Source organism: Pteropus vampyrus, unplaced genomic scaffold, assembly GCF_000151845.1.
Source record: "Pteropus vampyrus isolate Shadow unplaced genomic scaffold, Pvam_2.0 Scaffold18, whole genome shotgun sequence".
Lineage (NCBI taxonomy): Eukaryota > Metazoa > Chordata > Mammalia > Chiroptera > Pteropodidae > Pteropus > Pteropus vampyrus.
The window spans coordinates 12,513,234-12,530,980 of NW_011888799.1; the positions used below are offsets into that span (position 1 = coordinate 12,513,234).

General features: G+C 41.9%; 1 protein-coding gene across 3 annotated transcripts in view; it reads left to right on the forward strand.

Annotated features, from left to right (window-relative positions):
- Nucleotides 1-17,452, forward strand: part of TFAP2B (transcription factor AP-2 beta) — a 25,382-nt gene extending 7,930 nt beyond the window's left edge. For 2 of the 3 annotated variants that reach the window (XM_023527532.1, XM_011354811.2), the window contains 5 exons: nucleotides 1,816-1,876; nucleotides 9,541-9,760; nucleotides 11,311-11,429; nucleotides 13,553-13,694; nucleotides 16,463-17,452. In XM_023527532.1, the coding sequence (XP_023383300.1) occupies nucleotides 1,816-1,876; nucleotides 9,541-9,760; nucleotides 11,311-11,429; nucleotides 13,553-13,694; nucleotides 16,463-16,763 (843 nt within the window). In that variant the 3' untranslated portion in view covers nucleotides 16,764-17,452. Of the gene's footprint in view, nucleotides 1-1,815; nucleotides 1,900-3,392; nucleotides 3,433-9,540; nucleotides 9,761-11,310; nucleotides 11,430-13,552; nucleotides 13,695-16,462 lie in introns of all 3 variants that reach the window. The other variant, XM_011354812.2, reaches the window with a different exon arrangement.
- The last annotated feature ends 295 nt before the right edge of the window (nucleotides 17,453-17,747 follow it).

The following is a 17,747-nucleotide window of genomic DNA, read 5'->3' on the forward strand; positions in this document are numbered from 1 at the left end:
ACACACACACACATTCAAAACACACCCTAGTGTCTTAAAGCAACCCCTGGTATCACTTTTAACTAAAGAAGTCTAGTAATTACGAGTCTGAGTTGTTTTTCTGCGCTTCCGCATGCAGTCCTAATTAAATCTTTACGATCCTCCCTGTGACGATTAAGCGCCAGCATGCTGCGTGAATATCCTGTACAAAAACCCAGCAGGCGGCCGTAATTAGATAGAAAATCAGACAAGAGCCTTCTCATTAACTACCACAACTACCCCACGTCGCTGATGAGGCGTATATACATATTTACGTACCGACGTGAGTGTGAGGTGTGGGGGCGCACGGATCCCGGCCCGTGAGATCGGGATCTGCCCGCCCACAGACACAGGCAAATGTTTCTGTCCTGCGTGGACACGTTGCCACTGTAGACACGTGAGCATAGAAAGCGTGAATCTTGTGTGTGCCTGCACGTGTGCGTGGTGAGGTCTCCTGAGGAGTTTGGAACTAGTTACATGAAGTATTTTTTAAAGGTTTTTAAGTATTTCTTAAGATGCACGTGGCATGTTGTAACATGGAAAACGGTTCTTATTGAGAATAACAATGTTTCTTACCTTTCTGAGAACAAAAGAGTGACTATCAAAAACGAAAAGAAACAAATTAACATGTCCCTTCATGATTAGATCTTTCGTTTCTAATATGCTGCTTGTTTGAGGTAGGGAGTCTCTCTCCCTGTGATGACCACACACCCTGTCTGGGGATGCAGCATGAGTGGGTGGGAAGTGCTGGAAAACTCTCAACTCTCACTCTCATCTCTTTGCTTTTTACTTCTCTGTACAGTGGGTGACAACTTGGTCCAAACTTAGGTTTCTGTAGATTAAGAAAAGCAGCTGTACATTTCGAAAAGACCTAGCATTTATTTTTATTGGGAGTTAAGAGAGGGAATCCTCTGCTTTTGGAGGTCCTGGGATGTACAACCGGAATTCTGTTCTCCTGCATCCCGACAGTAAGAAACCCATTCCAACAGCTATTTCCCTTCAGAAGTGCTGCCAACACCCATGGTGGAAACTTTCCTTCTCAGAGATGAAACTGTGGCACAGAAGATGAATGCTTTTTGCCATTACCTAGGTGCTGACTGGGAACATCCGGGCCTCTGTGTGTGTCTGTGGTTACTCCCTTCCTAACAGGTGTGCTCCTTGCTTGGAAGCAGCAGAAACAGAGTTGGGAGGGGGAGCAAACTGTGCAGGTTCTTCATAGGGACTGTTGTACAGCAAGAAGTTCATAGTGCACAAGGATGTGTATGGAGACCAGTGGGTGTGCGGTCCTGGCGGCTTACAGATATGTTCCTATGTGTTGCTGTTTGCATTCCATTCCAAATTGCTCAGCCTTTAATTAAAATCCCATAATATAAACTATTACGTATTTGTAAAATGACTCTGGAGTTAAGATGCACTGGGACAGAATAGAAAACTTAAATTGCTCTTACTAATATTGGTGAAAATCTTTCAGCTGTTGCCAAATTTTTACAATTCATAAGAACGAATGATATAAAAAGTTTATATGTTTGTGTAATATCTGTGTTTAATATAATAACTAAACCAATGCTGCATCCCAGGTGTCTCTCACACTTTCCTTTTCTTCCATTGGAAAAATTTATAATTTGAGTGAATTTCATCTCTATGTCGATTTGGAGGTAATAATGATAATAATAAAACCTCCCTTTGTGAATTAATATAAATGGAAATAACAGAAACTCCAGTTTAGAATGACATGATTTATGTGTGTGATTCTTTAATATCCAGTCAATTTGAATAGTGATGTTTTTATATTCACAGTCGGTTGAAGATGCCAATAACAGCGGCATGAATCTATTGGACCAGTCTGTCATAAAAAAAGGTATGGATTATTCCCATTCAAAAGTAAACAAAATTTCCTGTGCATTCGTGTCTTTATGATGAGTTTTCACTTTGGGGGAATTCATTATTTTATAAGACACAAATGTTTGTTCACAATTATAGGACAATGGCTGTCTGGGTGAAAGGGCGTGTCGGGGAGAAGGACACGGGGAAGAGGAAGGGAAATCTCAGGCAGAAACCCGGATGAGAGACAGAGAGACAGAGACTATTGCCATTTTTCTCATGATACATTTGGTAGCAATTCTACATACAATCTTAAATAATTGAACTACCATAATGTATGGAACTATCTAGGAAATACTACTTTCAAAAATGTGCCATAATTATTTCATTGATAACTGGAGTTTGCTGAATTAAACTCTATGTCATTGAGACGGTTCCTTCTCTCCTTGTTATTGTATTTGATTTTTTGGTGGTAATTTTGTTCCCAGTTCTCTGTGTTTTATGAGTTGTTTCTCATTTTTTTAATTGTGCCAAATGTGTTGCTAAATATGCGCATCCTTAGAAGCTGAGACAGCCTATGTACATTTCTAAATCTTCCTACATATGCATTCATGATTTAGTGTGACTGTGGAATCACCCCATACTGTTAAAGGGCATGTGATATTAACAAATGTTTGCAGTCTCTTGTACAGCTGTAAGCAAAATAATTAACTAATTAAACTAATTAAATGTAATTACAATAACTCATTGCGGGCGTATTGCAGCTGCTTAATTTCCCCCCCTCTTCTCTGACAGTCACTGAGAGGATGCTTGGCAATTAGTGTGGCTGTCGAAAGGCCCGAATGTCACTCACATGCCACAAATTTAGGAGCTCGAATGTGTAAACAGTACAATCTTTAATCATCACAAGAACTGGTGTTTGGAGATACAGTTTTAACTACAGTAACCCTATATTATCGATGGTGGAGAAGACCTGTCCTTATGTTTGGTGTCAAGAATCCTGGCTTCAGTCATTTATGATTCATTGGAGCCACATGACATTCACAAAAACGATGAAAAGATGCTTTGGAAAGTAATCCAGAGTCAAGCTGGCAGTGAAGTAAGGATTTCAAAAAGGGTGAGGTATTCTAAATTTTCTTCTTTTAAAAGGCAGAAAAAGTAGCTTTGAGAAGTGGGAGAGGGAAACTACACTTGAAATGATGCCATTTGGCTTTGGAATGTAATATCCTGAAAAAGACTAATAAGATTCGAAGTAGAACTATTTAAGTGTTGCTTCAAACCTCTCTCCCTTTCTCCATCAGATAGTATCGTTTCGGTTTTTAATGCCAGCTTTTGGTTTTGCATCGGTGTCTCCAGTGCTTAGATTTGCAACTGTGCTGACAGCTCACTTTCACCATTTCCTCTTGAGTCTTCTCTTTTTGGTTAATTGCTGGTTGATGAGGAGATGGGGGGAGGGAAGCACGTCTCCACTGGCTTTTTTTTTTTTTTTTTTTTCTTGTTTCTTATTTGTTTTAGTTCCTCCTCCCTTGTCACAGAAAGCTAGAACTTCTCAGCTTAGGGTTCCATGTTCTAGAAACAGCATGTGGGCTGATAGTGGGGCATGCCCAAAAGATGACCAATCAGAAATGTTATTAATAGATTAACAGCCAGGCCAATAAAAATATTTGCAGTTTAGGTTGCCTAACAGAAGGGAGCTGAAAATGTTCTTAGATGTGGGATGCTTTCGTTTCAGGGCTTGTATGTGTTTGTCAGCGGAATGTGAGCATTCACATACAAGGGCACCGCCAGGAATAAGGAGAATCTTGACTAAAGTTGCCGGTTCTGTTTTGGAAAACTGGAGTACTTTCTTTGGCCCAACAAGCTTTTTCTTTTTTCTTTTCTTTTCTTTTCTTTTCTTTTCTTTTCTTTTCTTTTCTCTTCTCTTCTCTTCTCTTCTCTTCTTCTTTTCTTTCATTCATTCATTCATTCTTCCTTTCTTTTTTAATGAGCAGTAAAACGTCTAAGTGGTACCCTAATGACTTTGTTGTTTTAGGGGATATGTTATGAATATGAAGTGTTAGATCAATTCCATTATTTCGTATTTCAGGTATTTGCTTTACTACATGAAGAAAAAAAATCCTAATATATTTTTATCTTTGGAGAGCCATAAACAAAATAGGAATAAGTGGTTGATTTATTTTATTTTAAATCCTTGTAAACCACTTAAAATAAGGTTATTGGTTCATTAGCTCCTTCCTTCCTTTCTGGTCTCCCATCTTTGTCCCTTTTTCCACCTTTATGAAGAATGGCTCCAAGAGATTAATTTCATAAAAGAGGAGGTGAGCAAGTTTTCTGAACTAAACATTCTAAATTTAACAACTGGCAGGGGACTCGGTTGCTTAACTTATTTTCTAATGGGCTTTTAAAGAGATTTTTAAGTTCTACCTCATTAATAAAAGTGCCCGAACTGGCTCAGGTTTAGGTGTCTCTGCCTCTATGTTTATGAAGCCAGAAGATTTAGGCATAAGGATCTCTCTCGCTCTCTCTCTCTCTCACGCTCTCTCTCTCACGCTCTCTGGCGCGTGCTCGCTCTCCTCTCGTTCTTGCTCTCCCTCTCTCGCTCTCCCTCTCTTGCTCTCTCTCTTTCTCTCTATTAGTTAAGGATCCTCTTCTAAAATTTAACCTGTCCAATTTTTCACCCATGTTGATATCACTCCATAGATTATAGGCTAGCTCTCTCGTTATGTTTGCTATCTGGGCTTAGCTGACATTTCTGAAGTAATTTAGTTAAGAGGAAATGAGTTGTTCCCAGTAGAGAGAGCAAACGAGTGGAGTGAAGGTAGCCAGCGTGATAAATGGCTCTTTCATTTGAAGATCTCCAGAGCTCGTTTACGGCTAATTTTCTGTATTGGCCCCCTTTGAGCTATTAATGCAATCGGCAGGGACCGTGGCCCCTCTCTTCTTAGCTGCCCCATTAGAGCTCCCATTAAGCTGCCGAGTCTCAACTCCATGGCAGGAGTGGGGGGGAGTAATGAAAGGTGCTTTTTAAACCTTCCTAATCTAAACCGGCAGAGGGTGGTTAATACGATTTGAAGGGGGCTGGTCAATGAGCAATCAATAAAGTAATAATGAGAAGGATTCGGTACATTAACAGTCTAAAAATCCAACGAGACATTAAAAAATCATTCTTAACTCTCAGTCCTATTAAGATTGGGAATCTGGGTTGGGGGAGGGGGCAAGGTGGTGCCCAGCTAATATAAATGATCGCTGCCAACATCTTATAGCTTAACTTCAAAAAAGGCTTACCTAGGCTTTAAGAAAAAGTTTTTGGTGTGATCGGAGGCCAATATGCAATTGGTCTGACACCTTAGGCAGCAGAAAAAATGCTGGGATTTCTTGGAAAGGCTAGCGTGGCTGGGGTCCAAGGTTCAAATGTTGTGACTGTGGGGCATTTTCATTGGTCTTAGGGATATCCTGTTTGGTTAGTTTCAGTTCAACCTCCGTTCTCTCCCACTTTTTTTTCCAGTTAGTTCTGGCCCCTTCCCCACATAAACACTTTGATTGGTGTAGATTTTCTTTTGGGGTGGGGAGAGAATAAAAAATTGGCCAATTTCAATTATAATGGGTTTTGTTGGTATTCTTCCTTCTGACTTAAAAGGTAAAAAGCACCGAGAATCTGTCATGTCAGAGCCTTTGAAAAGATATGTTTTCTCTCAAATGAATAAGTTTGCCTTTCCAGAGCTGACTTGGATCCCAATAAGTATTTATTCAACTAGGAACTGGAACTCTGACATACATGCCAGCCACCCAGGGAGCAATCAGAACTCATAGATTTTCAAAACTAGAAAGGTTAGACACTCTTCTTCAACACCTTCACCACTCCCCTCCCCCAGTGTGGAAACTCAGGCAGAGAAAAGATAAATGACTTTCTCAAGGTCCCACATGTCAAGTATGTGATGAGACCCAACTCTGTTTCCAGCCTCTTACTTAGACTTTGCCCCTTAAGGATGGCAACACTGGATGATTGTATATTTTGTGTGTGTGTGTTCCGGCTTTCTTTGTGGGAATCCTTTTATTTTTCTCTCCAATATTTCAGTACTCACATTTATATACTTGTTATATATACATGTGGAATAAAATTTAGCCTTCAGGTAGATTAGGAACGACGCAAGTGTGAGGAAAGGGGTTATCTGCTGGTAAGACAATTTATTACAAGCGATGTTCCACCTCTAGGAGTCTTCCCAGTATAGTTTACGTATTTAAGTCTGAGTACCTTTCAGAGGGACTTACCCTTGAATCTATTTCTCCCTTTCTCCACCACTGGGAGATTAGATTCACGGAGGGTTTGTTTCCAGTCAAACACAAAGATCTCAAAGCTATAATTTTACACTTATGTTTAAAGAAACAGATTAAGAGCTAGCCTGTTAACACCTTGGCTCTATATAGTCCACTAATGAATGATATTTTCTCTAATCAGTTTTTTCCTCTTTCTTAAACAAAACTCTAGTCACTGTAATGAAATATCGACCAGTTTTTAAACCTTTTTCTTCTCTCCAAAATAATGCAAGGAAAAAGGAAAGAGGGGAGCAAGTTTTGTGGGTATTATATCCAGAAGTTGGCTATGCTATCTAACTGAGAACTGAAGAGAAAAAAAAAAAACAGTTTTAATGTATGCACAGAAAATTGTAAACATGTAAAGAACTGAAAGCTTCATGCTGAGTTTCGCTATGCTCCATTTCCTTACCATTTCCTGCTGTCGCTTTAAACCTATCTTAGTCATCTCTGGGTTCCTTGAGCAGAAACAGTGTACTCATAATTACTAACAAATCAACCGAGGCCCTGTTGCTCTCTGGGTTTATTGATAAACTGGAGGAAAGCAAAAGAAAAAAGACCAAGAGAATAAAATATGGGGTTAATCAGCTGAGCTAAGCAGGTGTGAGAATGGAGGAGAAGGTAGATGATAACGGTGCCATGGAGTTGAAGGAAAGTTAAGACAAGAAATGTGTAGGCTCTAGTCTAAAGCACCAATGCTAACGTTAGGATGATAACCCGAGGATGAGAGAGCTGAGGATAGATATATGATTGATACTTAAATTTAAAAATGGAAACATAGTCTGAAGCGTGTCTGTTCAAATAGTTTTTGTCTATGGATAAAAAAACAAAAACAAAAACAAACAAAAAAACAACTCTGCCCCCACCACCAGCAGTGCGCTGACAGAAGCTGACTGATTGGTGATATTTAGATGATAATTGTATGTATAGAAATGAAGGTACAGCTCACAGGAGGGAGCAATATTCATTCCCCAAAGGAAATAGCTCTTGTCAGGTAAATCAGGCAATTAACAATAGTGAAATTAGAGGGCAAGTTATAAAGTGTCTCTAAACGCCTGGCTTTTTAAGAGATTTGGCCTCTGGGACTGTGAGAAGCAGGTAAAATTCCCATCCTTGGGAGATATTCAGTTATCTGATATGGGAAATAGCAACTGAACTTACTATTTTCAGCTTAGTAGGAGTTTTTTTTCTGTTAAAATATTCTAAGTAATATTTAAATATAAAAATCTTGCTGAGTATCAAAGATAAGATTTTTATACAATTTATTTCCATATTTTATGCCATGTTAAAACTACAAAGGGCCATTGATATTTTGGGGAAAAGTTTTCCAAGTTTATTTAATGCCAGTTCCCATGATCATAATTATCTGTTTATAGTGCTTAAATCTGAATCTGAAATACAGAAATCAGGACAGCCATGAGGAATTAGATACATTAAAACAGATATGGATGTTCTATATGAGAGTTAAATGATAGGTGTTCCCACCCCAATCACTGTCTGCTAAGTAAATTTAACTCCATATTTTCCTTAAATTTAATTAATACTCACACTTCAGCTTTTCATTGGTTCACTCTTAACTGGGAAGCAGCATCACTGATGAGACTATGGTGAGGAGAATGAGAAAAAAGCAAGCCCCCTCTGTGACTCACCACCACCACCACATGTCAGTGCAGAAGATCCACTCTGTTATCTGACATCATTTATCTGCCCTGGAATAAGGTCTTGGACTCTGTGGACAGAGGTCCTAAATGTCTACTAAGAAGTAGCAAAAGAGAATGCTACAGTTCCCCCATCCATTCACCTATGGAGCTGTTTTTCCACAAGATGTTTGTAAAAGGCCTAAGTGCAATTCATAGTAAATAAAAGATTTAGGACCTAACTGGCTTTTGGAAGTCTCTAAACAATCTTGGTGGTCTGAATGCTGGAATCTGTGGTACAGAGAATAAGCCAATACAAAAATACTTAGTGTTGGTTAGTTTGTTCTATACAAGGGAGATTATGCAACTTGTTTGATATATAGAGTTCTAGGCTCCAGATGGTAGAAAGAGCATAATTTTTACTACAAGGATTATAGGGTGAGACAGAGTCTTTATTTAAAAGGGAGAATAGAAGCCTCCTTTTTCATGCCAGATTCGTGTTTCAGTAAATCCTCTGGACTGGGGATCAACAAATACTGTTTGAAGATTTGGGGGCTTCATAGCCTAGTGGGAGACACTAAAGTGTAGGGCAAGTCAGTGGCTGCTAGAGCCTGCAGAAAGAAAATGGATTTCAGCAGTGTAAAAGTCCAGGGGAGGGAGACTGCCAGGGCACTGGGAGGAGGCTGTTCACTGTTCTTCATTCCCTGCCTTCTGGTTCTACTGCGCCCTGCATCTTCCTGAGGTGCAGATGACACTAAAACGCAATTAAACAGAAATACAGGCTGGAGAGACTGAGTAAGCCTGGGTAGCAGTGGCAACCAGCTGTCAGCTCTTATTAACTTCTGCATAAAACATACCTTGAGTGCGGTTTGTTATCAATTACTTGCCGAAATGAAACAACTGGGGCAAGGCAAGACCGCAGCTCATATGAATTAGAGTGATTGGTTGATTGATCAGGGCACCTGTTGTAAATCATAACTACTCTGAACAATCACCAGCCAGTACTTTATGTTAATTTGTAAACAAAATTCATGTCACTGTGGAATTGCTGTCACTGGAGAGGAGCATTTGGGTTCATTTCTAAATGAATCTGTTATCCTATAAGAAAGAATGGGATCTACTTTAGAGAAATGAGCAGCTCTTTTGGGCCCAACTCTACAGCTTAATGGTGTTACTTGTCTATTCTTGGGCTCAGCATTTGGTGGGGCGGGCACTCCCTATCCTCTCCAGAGACAGCCATGGTTTGGATTTATCAGGAGAGGAGGAAGGGGCTCAGATAAAGACCACTGGTAGTACCATTTTATATCATTCATAACGATAGTCACTTTCATGCTTCAGCACCAAATGTGATTATTATTTTCAGGAAACTAAGATTCAAAGAGGTTCAAAGAGATGTCTAAGGTCACACAGCCAGCATGTGATGGAATAGGATTTGTCAGGTTTCATACACATCACAACCCAAACTCTCCAGTTGCATGTTTATTGATTTGTATAGTAAGCAGGACTGTGGCAAGCGACACTCATATGTCTACACACATGGGTAAATTTCCAGAAGAGTGATGGCTTTTCCATTTGTTTGTACACAGTGCTCTGAATGCACCATAGCTCCACTGGAACAAACATTTCCTTCTCCAGCTTTCCACTTGGCACCTGTCCTGTGGCCTCACCCCTGCACGCGGACCGACTCATTCTATCCACCGGTCACCAGGATTGAAACTCGGTCACCTTTATGGCATTTTTTTTCTCTCTCTAGTTCCGGTTCCTCCCAAATCTGTGACTTCTCTGATGATGAATAAAGATGGCTTCCTGGGAGGGATGTCAGTCAACACCGGCGAAGTGTTTTGCTCTGTCCCTGGACGTTTGTCTCTGCTCAGTTCAACTTCAAAGTACAAAGTAACTGTAGGAGAAGTTCAGAGACGGCTTTCGCCCCCTGAATGCCTCAATGCGTCTCTTCTCGGCGGCGTCCTCAGAAGGTAACCCCCGCCCAAAGCGGTTTTTATGGGGTGGGGGAAAAGGGCTCGCGTGGAAACTGACTTGAAGCTGGATGCAGTTGCCTAGCAACCAGGTGGCCTGAGCGCTGAGAGTGCAGGGAGCAGCGGCCGACATGTGCTTGGAGCCGCAAGCGCCAACATTGCCGCCCTCGGACCCGGAGCGGCGGGATCAAGCTGCGCACTCACACCCTGTCGCAGCCGCGCCGGGAGCCTGGGAACCTTACACTTTCCCAGACTGTGCCGCGGCGTCCGGCTCCTTCCTACCCTCAGGACACTTTCAGGGCATTCACTAGCCTGAGTGAGACCTAGAAGCTAAAGTGCAGTTGGTGGCTAAGTTGGTCACGAAGGACCCACTAATGCATTGACCCCCGCAGTTTGAAAAACTGTTATGGACGCGTAACCTCCTTTCTTCAGTAACATCACTACTAGTAATAATAATGATACCATTTTAGAATTATTAATAGTTATTCCTTGGAGCCATTCAGATGCTCCCCAATATTGGAGGAAGACAATCCGTAGACACCTTGTGGAAAATGGGGGAGGGGCAGCCTTTATCTTAAGATTTAAAATCTCGGCAAGAGTCCCTGCCAACCTCTGTACTCTTTGATAGTGTCCCTGGTTATGAAAGTGACATTGTACGAGATGAACTTTTCAAGTTAGTCCGTGTTAGGGTTTGAAAGTCTTCTTTCCTAAAAGTGGCTGTGTGAACAGTACAGCAAGAGATCAGAGTAACTGGGTTTTTTTCTTGTATTTTTGTTCAGACCTTAGCACATACAGGGAGAGCCTTAGGAGGAAGTAAGGGTGTGACCCATGGACTTTTCTCACTTTGAACCCTCTTAGTCTGCTCTACTTTGGTTCAGTTTTCAAGTGAGTTCTTTGAGCCCCAGAATGTGGAAGTTTTTTCCAATCACCCCCGAGGCATTGAGCGTGTGTGTATAAAACTTGCTATGAGATTAAGTGAGATAATCAATATGAAGTGCTTATCACATAACTAAACTCCCTAAAGTGTTAGTTTTACTGTTGTTATGATTACCATCATCATTAGTTTCATGTTTCAGTCTTCCTTCCCTTTTATCCCAACTCCATTTTACAGCGACTCCTGACCCCTTCCTTGCAAAGCCCACCTGTTTCAGCTAGTGCCTTCTCTTCTCTGAACCACCCAGTACTTTCCTCTTTCTGCACCGTTCTGCTGCTCACCTACCTGGCTTCATGACAAGAAAGGAACTTGTGTATGTGCATGTGTAGCTTCTACCTTCTCTAGACCCATAGCCTATACTCTAATTATTCCCATCTGGCATCGTTTTTTTTCCTCACCAGATAAAAAAAGGAACGACTCCTTTTTTAATGCTCTGTATTACAGAAATTAAGCAAACCTCAGCAAACTATCAGCAAATAACCAAAAGGAGGGGGGAGAATGTGCTAACCTCAAGTTAAAACCTCTTCAAGCTCCACTGGGCTTTAGATTGCTAAGTCTAAACTTTGTTTCAGAAACACTCTGAGGTTAATCAGAATGTTAATTCTTGCAATTTCAGAGCCAAATCGAAAAATGGGGGGAGATCTTTGCGAGAAAGGCTAGAAAAAATCGGTTTGAATTTACCCGCGGGCAGGCGCAAAGCAGCAAATGTCACGTTACTCACCTCCCTGGTGGAAGGTAAGCAAGACATGTGGCCATTTCATGAAGTGGCTGAGCTTAACTGTCGGCTGAAGGCTGACATTTTACACATTTCATGATTAACTGGAAATCACTGAAATTGTTGTGCCCTTATGAGTGGGTGTCAAGCAACTGCCTGAGAGAAGTTCAAAGGTCTTTTTACTTAGAGGGAGCTAGCAATTGTAGAGAAGCCAAGGGACAGCGATGAGGGTCCCTGTGCTGTGAAGAGTGCTCAGGTCCAGCCTCCAAGTCAGGGCAGGGGTCACCTCTGCCACCAGATGCAGTACACAGTGTCTGAAACACCCTCTGTATGAACTCTTGCAAGAGTAACTCTGTATGCATCAATCCATTCTATATCCCTTCTCCTCAGATTTTACCTTTGAATTAGTAATAGAAAACACATTGTCTCTTTATGAAACTAGTATTACATTCATAATCCATAATGGTTATTTTAAAACTCATGTCACGCCCAGGGCCCATCTCTTGCTGATTATGTGGGACTTACTGTTATTGAACTATAGCTTAGTAAGGCCAATGATGCCTAGTAGAAAATTGGTGGGGGAGGGGTGAGAAAATATGGAGAGGAGTCACAAATGAGCTTCAATGTAGATTCATCTGTTAAAGGGACATAATTATAACAATCACATTATAATTTGCTCATCATTTTGGGTTTGGGGATCATATTTATGGTATGCAATAAAGAGGATCTTCTACACAGTCTAAAACCAGAGGATCTGCAATTGGGAAAACACAGGAAATACAGCCAGATAGTCATAATGGAGGAAGTTGTAGAAGTTTCTCTAGACTTTTTTTTTTCTTTTATTTTCATGGGTATGATATTATGACACTCCTGTAGAGAGTTAGTTTTTAAAGGAGGGGGGTCTTAAAATATTTAAGCAGCAACCGTAAGTCATCACATTTATAGGCATTGCACTTTGCCAGCTTTAAGTAAAGTTGCCTGGCCCAAATTTACCCTCCAGGGGCAGCAGTCACCAAATATTTAGCCCATACTTATTAGTGGTTGACTGTTAGCCTAGGGGTTTTACTTTTTGCCCTTTGGGAAATTGCTAATATCACAATCCTCATTTTGAAACAGCAGTCAAGGTAATCTCAGCCCAAGACAGGGATTTTTAGGTGGAGAAGGGAGGAAACTGAAAAGCGCACTGAAATTTTAATATTTGGTTGGCAGTTTTCAGTTTTATGAATTGTTGTAAGCATTATGTCTGAGGTCTTGCCATTATTATAATACTGATGATTAAAACTAAGACATGGTCTTTAAAAATAAAGTAGTTCTGGGCTAATTCACCATATTTGTTTTTCATGTTTGGGATATTTCCTCGAACCCCTAAGGCTGTGCTTTGAAGGGTAATAATGCTTTATTCCACATAAGCAGAAGACTTTCTCAGATTGTGTAGCTGCTATGTCACCTTTGTGCAGTAGAAAGTCCTGAAGTAGGAGAATGATGACAGGAACCTCTGAAGAGGAGAAACCTGAAAGTTAGCCGGAAACTGAAATGGAGAATAACTTATATTTCTTTGCTGGATAGAAATACTTGTTCCATACACATTTTACACATATACTTGAATGTAAATAGACATATATACACATGGATTCATGTTTATGTTAGTTACTAATAAGGGATTCCCCCCAATACAATTATAAGAAAATACAAAAGGTAACACAAAAGATAGGAAGACTTTTACATTTATTTAAAGCAGTATAACAGATGCTACTAAGAAGAGGGGAATCTGGCTTGAATACTCAGCCTGGTGTCTAGGCGCAATTGTAAGGTGGCTCTTGAATTTATTGGCCCACCTTTCCCTCAAGACAAAGCATGGGGTGTGGGAGACCTGAAGCTATTCAGGGACTATCTAGCTAGAATTTGGCGGGAAGGATGATCAGGGAGCGGTTGGGAAGAGCGGTAGAAGCAAAGTTTGTTCTGCCAAATTCAATTACAGCCTGAGAATCATTTTAACTTAGGGAATCTGTCTCACCTTTGCTTTTGCCCCAACAGCTGGCCTCTTCTATAAATAACTAGGGAGAAAGTTGACCAGGGAGCATCTCCTGCCCTGGGATGATTAGGGACTGGGCGCTGATTATTACCTCTGCTGCTGTCTTTTCAGGAGAAGCTGTTCACTTAGCTCGAGATTTTGGGTACATCTGCGAAACAGAGTTTCCCGCCAAAGCAGTTTCTGAGTATTTGAATCGGCAGCACACAGACCCCAGTGATCTGCACTCCCGAAAGAATATGCTGCTGGCCACCAAGTGAGTGTCCTAAACCCTTGGTCTTTGTCCCTGTCTCCTACTTTGCTGACCCACCTAGCTTAGGAGGAGGCAGAGCAAAATGCAGACCTCTTTAGTGGTAAAGGTAGCATTTGCAGCCTGTCCATTGCTGGCTAGGAAGCTCTCCCCACTTGCTGGCTGCCCCTCTTCTGCACACTTCACACCCATGCCCCTAGGCTGTGAGTTTGTCTCTGTCTCCTCTAGTTCAGACTTTGGGGTGAGAGAAGATGGTTTTATGAATCTGAATCCAGGCATTTTACAGTTCTCTTCCCCACCCTGGAATGTCAGGCAGACCTTTTCCAGGTTTCTTCCCTAGATCCCGACGTGTATATTTCTGCCTGGGTTTCACCCCTCCCTGCCATAGCCGCACATGCACGTGTGCTCACTCTGGGTGTCTATCTGTCACCCGTGTGTGCCCATCTCTACCCGCAGCTCTAATTACTCTTTCCAACTTGCTGTTTGGCATCTTCCACAGACCTAAAATTTACTACAACTCCAGAGGGAAAAATAGTAAATCTCTGGCTAAATTTAGGTCTAGAGCTCATTTGAACTTTTACAGTGGGTTTTCTATTTATTTGATTTACTCCCGTCTTTGGCTTCCGTGTCATATTGTTGGTGTTTTATGGCCGGCTCAGGCCTGCAGTGGGTGGCGCTGCGTGCGCCCGCACGTTTCTCTCGCAGGCGCGGCCTGAACAGCGGCGCTCATTTATTTAGTGCTGGAGGACGCGGTTTGTTCCGTTGACAGCGTAATTTAAAGAAATATATGGAAGGCTGAAAAATCATTTGCTCAAATTTGTCCAGATGTTTTTGAGACGTGATTGGAATTTGATTGCCCCTTTCCGCAGGGTCAAAAAATATTAATGTCCCAGAACTTTAATTGCTTACAGACCCTGGTTTGGGCTTTGAAGATTTAAAATGTTTGACTCTAAGCATTTGTTCTCCCCAGTTCAGAATTTCCTTTTTGGCACTTCGGTAATGGGTGCAAACTTAAGGAAAAACTTCAACCATCTCTTCCAACCATCAAAACCTAGTACTTACTCTCTTTTTAGAAGATTTTTCTCTGATGTAACAACTAGCAATATAATAGATCTTTGTCAATAAATTGCCCTCCTACCCCTTGCCCTGGTGTCTGGTGGCAGGGGACCAGTTGATGCTTTATAAACGAGGAAAGGTACTTTGGGGGGAAAAAATAAAATCAAACTGCATAAATTAGATAATAGGATTCCACAAACGACTGTCATTTCCCTAAGGAATGCTTGTAACTTCCCCCTTAAAGCCTTGTGGCTCCTCTTAGGCCAGCATTTCCTAACCTGGACTAAGTATCAGAATCATCTGGGGGAGCTTTTTCAAGATATTTATTCATGGACCTGGCCCCAAGCCCCCTGGATTGAAATCAGTGGGGGCCTGGACGTGTGCATTTGAACCCCACAGGTGATTCTAAGGTACCACTGGCTTAAGAACTGCCTATTTAGGTCAGAACTGTTACCTGTTTCTTTCTGAGTGTGAAGATGTATGTGTGCATTTTGAACGGAGAAACCAGTAGAGAGTGTAGAGAGAGGATGCCTGGTGGGTGGAGGTATTCACCATCAAGGTTAGCCATTACACTGGGAGTAATCCCCTGGGAAAGGATGCCTGAGGGTCACTCACATTGGTTCTCCAGGTACCTGCCCTGTTTACCTGTTGGCCAGGCTAGGTGTCTGCAAGTGTCAGGCCATCCCAGGGTGATTCCATAGTTTTGTTTTTTTTTTTTCCTCGATGATTGTGTAGAGGCAGGCTGATGGGATAAGTTTGCCAGTCTGTGAAAGTCTGGAATGCCATGCCTCTGACCACCAGCAGATCCAAGCCATTGGACCTTGTGGGCTAAAACCCTCCTTCTACCTCTTATAATAAAAAGTTCTCAAGTAAGTGTAATCTACAGACCCACTGGATTTCTAAGGCTGGGAGATTCCTCTAAATTGTAGGTGCCTTGAAGAAATTAAAAAAAAAAAAAAACCTTCAGCAAATAAAAATCTACCCTTCTCCGTGTGTTAACCATCTAACTTTAGGTTTTACCTAAACAATGCAGGAATCCTTTTACATGGACAACAATCCTGTAGTACAAAGGTTTTCAGTCACCTACACTTGAAAGAAAAAATAAGGGGTGGGGAGAAAAAATACCTCCCTTCCCAAATACTGCATGTAAACAGATTTTTGCTTTGAATGGAATCAGCATTCTCTTCTGCAATTAACAGTTGCTTGCCCTGGGCCATGCAAAGCTCTAGCAATCTGCTTCTGTGCTAGGGATGGGCTTGTGGCCGAGGGGTCTAAATCTTTCAGGGCTTTTTGAGCTTGATCACCAAGAGGTTGGAGAGGCAGGGGAGAGGAGGAGAAAAGTGATTTTAAAAGAACTGCCAGGTAAGAGCTAAAAATGACTGAATATTCCAAAATCGAATGCTATAGCCTAGTGGATTGTCCAAAGCAGAGTCTAAGCGGTCCTGGAATGAAGGAGAAAAGACTGGAAGGGAGGGGGGAGGCTAGCCTTTGGGATGGAAGGGGTGCATAACCTCCCCACATCTTCTTTCCTTTTAGTCCCAGCTGCTCTAGAGAAGCGAGCGCTGAGAAAGGAAACAGAGCGGAATCGCTCACATTAGCCTCGCTCTTGGGTCTCTACGGTGACCGGGTGCCTCTGGGTTTGTGTGAGCGTCTCCTTTCTAATGCCGATGACAACGACACTAAGGGGTAATTTTTGTTCCTCTCCCACCTCTTTACAGGCAACTTTGTAAAGAATTTACGGATCTGCTGGCGCAGGACCGGACGCCCATCGGGAACAGCCGGCCCAGCCCCATCCTGGAGCCAGGGATCCAGAGCTGCCTCACGCACTTCAGCCTCATCACGCACGGCTTCGGCGCCCCGGCCATTTGCGCCGCGCTCACGGCCCTGCAGAACTATCTCACTGAGGCGCTCAAAGGCATGGACAAGATGTTCTTGAACAACACCACCACTAACAGGCACACGTCTGGGGAAGGCCCAGGTAGTAAAACTGGCGACAAGGAGGAGAAACACAGGAAATGAAAATTTTAAAAAAAGGAAAAATGTTTTAAATACAAAAGAAAAACAGGAAAAAATAATTTTAGCTTTAAAATATTGGATTGGCTTTGGAAGAATAATATTAGATAGAATACACATACAATCAAAATTAAAACAAAATAAAAAGCTAAGTAACTTAAAAACTGAGGCATACAACGGAGCAACAGTATCGGTTCTCAGTGTCTATTTCAAGATACACTTGGAGACAACCGTCCGGATTTTCCACTTCGGTTCTTTCGAGCTTAGTAATACTGATAATAAAAGAAAACCATGATTTTTTTTTTCCCCCTTTGGAAAATAAACATAAGACTAAACATGAGAAAACGCTAACTTATTGGAAGGAAATCGGAGAAACTGTTGGTGTCAGTGCTTTGACAGCTGGTTGACTGAGACGCACGAACTTTTTAATTTTTAATATTTTTTTAGGAAACTGTCTCGATGTCCCTGCCCTCCCCCCCTTAACTCACCCCTCTCCCAACCACCCTTTCACCCTTTTCTATGTTGCCCTTCCTTCCTCAAGCTGTCACGGGAATCTTCCAGGATGAACATGATTGTGGTTAGCCCTTTTGCGTTGTGTTTCAGTCCCCTTGGTCCTCCTGCTCCCGCCCCATCCCGCTCTGCATTTTAAACTCACCGGTGCCCAGCTCCTCGGCCGTTTGTGTACTTAGGGAAGACGAGGGCGGGCGGGGCGGGAGGCCGGCGGAGTTGCAGGCGTTGGCTGCTGCTTTTGGTGCGGGCCGGCGGAGCAGAGGCTCCCGCGGCTGAGGAAAATCCGGACCAATAAGTTGATTCAGACTCATCATCAGTTCCTTTCAGAAATGTTACTAGTTCCCAGCCTTGCCAGCATCTGCATACAGAGAATCTTGCATTTGTTATATTTGTGTCATCTACCAATTTTAAGAATAGTAAAACAAAACAAAACAAAACAATATGAATACGTTGATTAGTATGTAATTCCTTCAAAGGGGT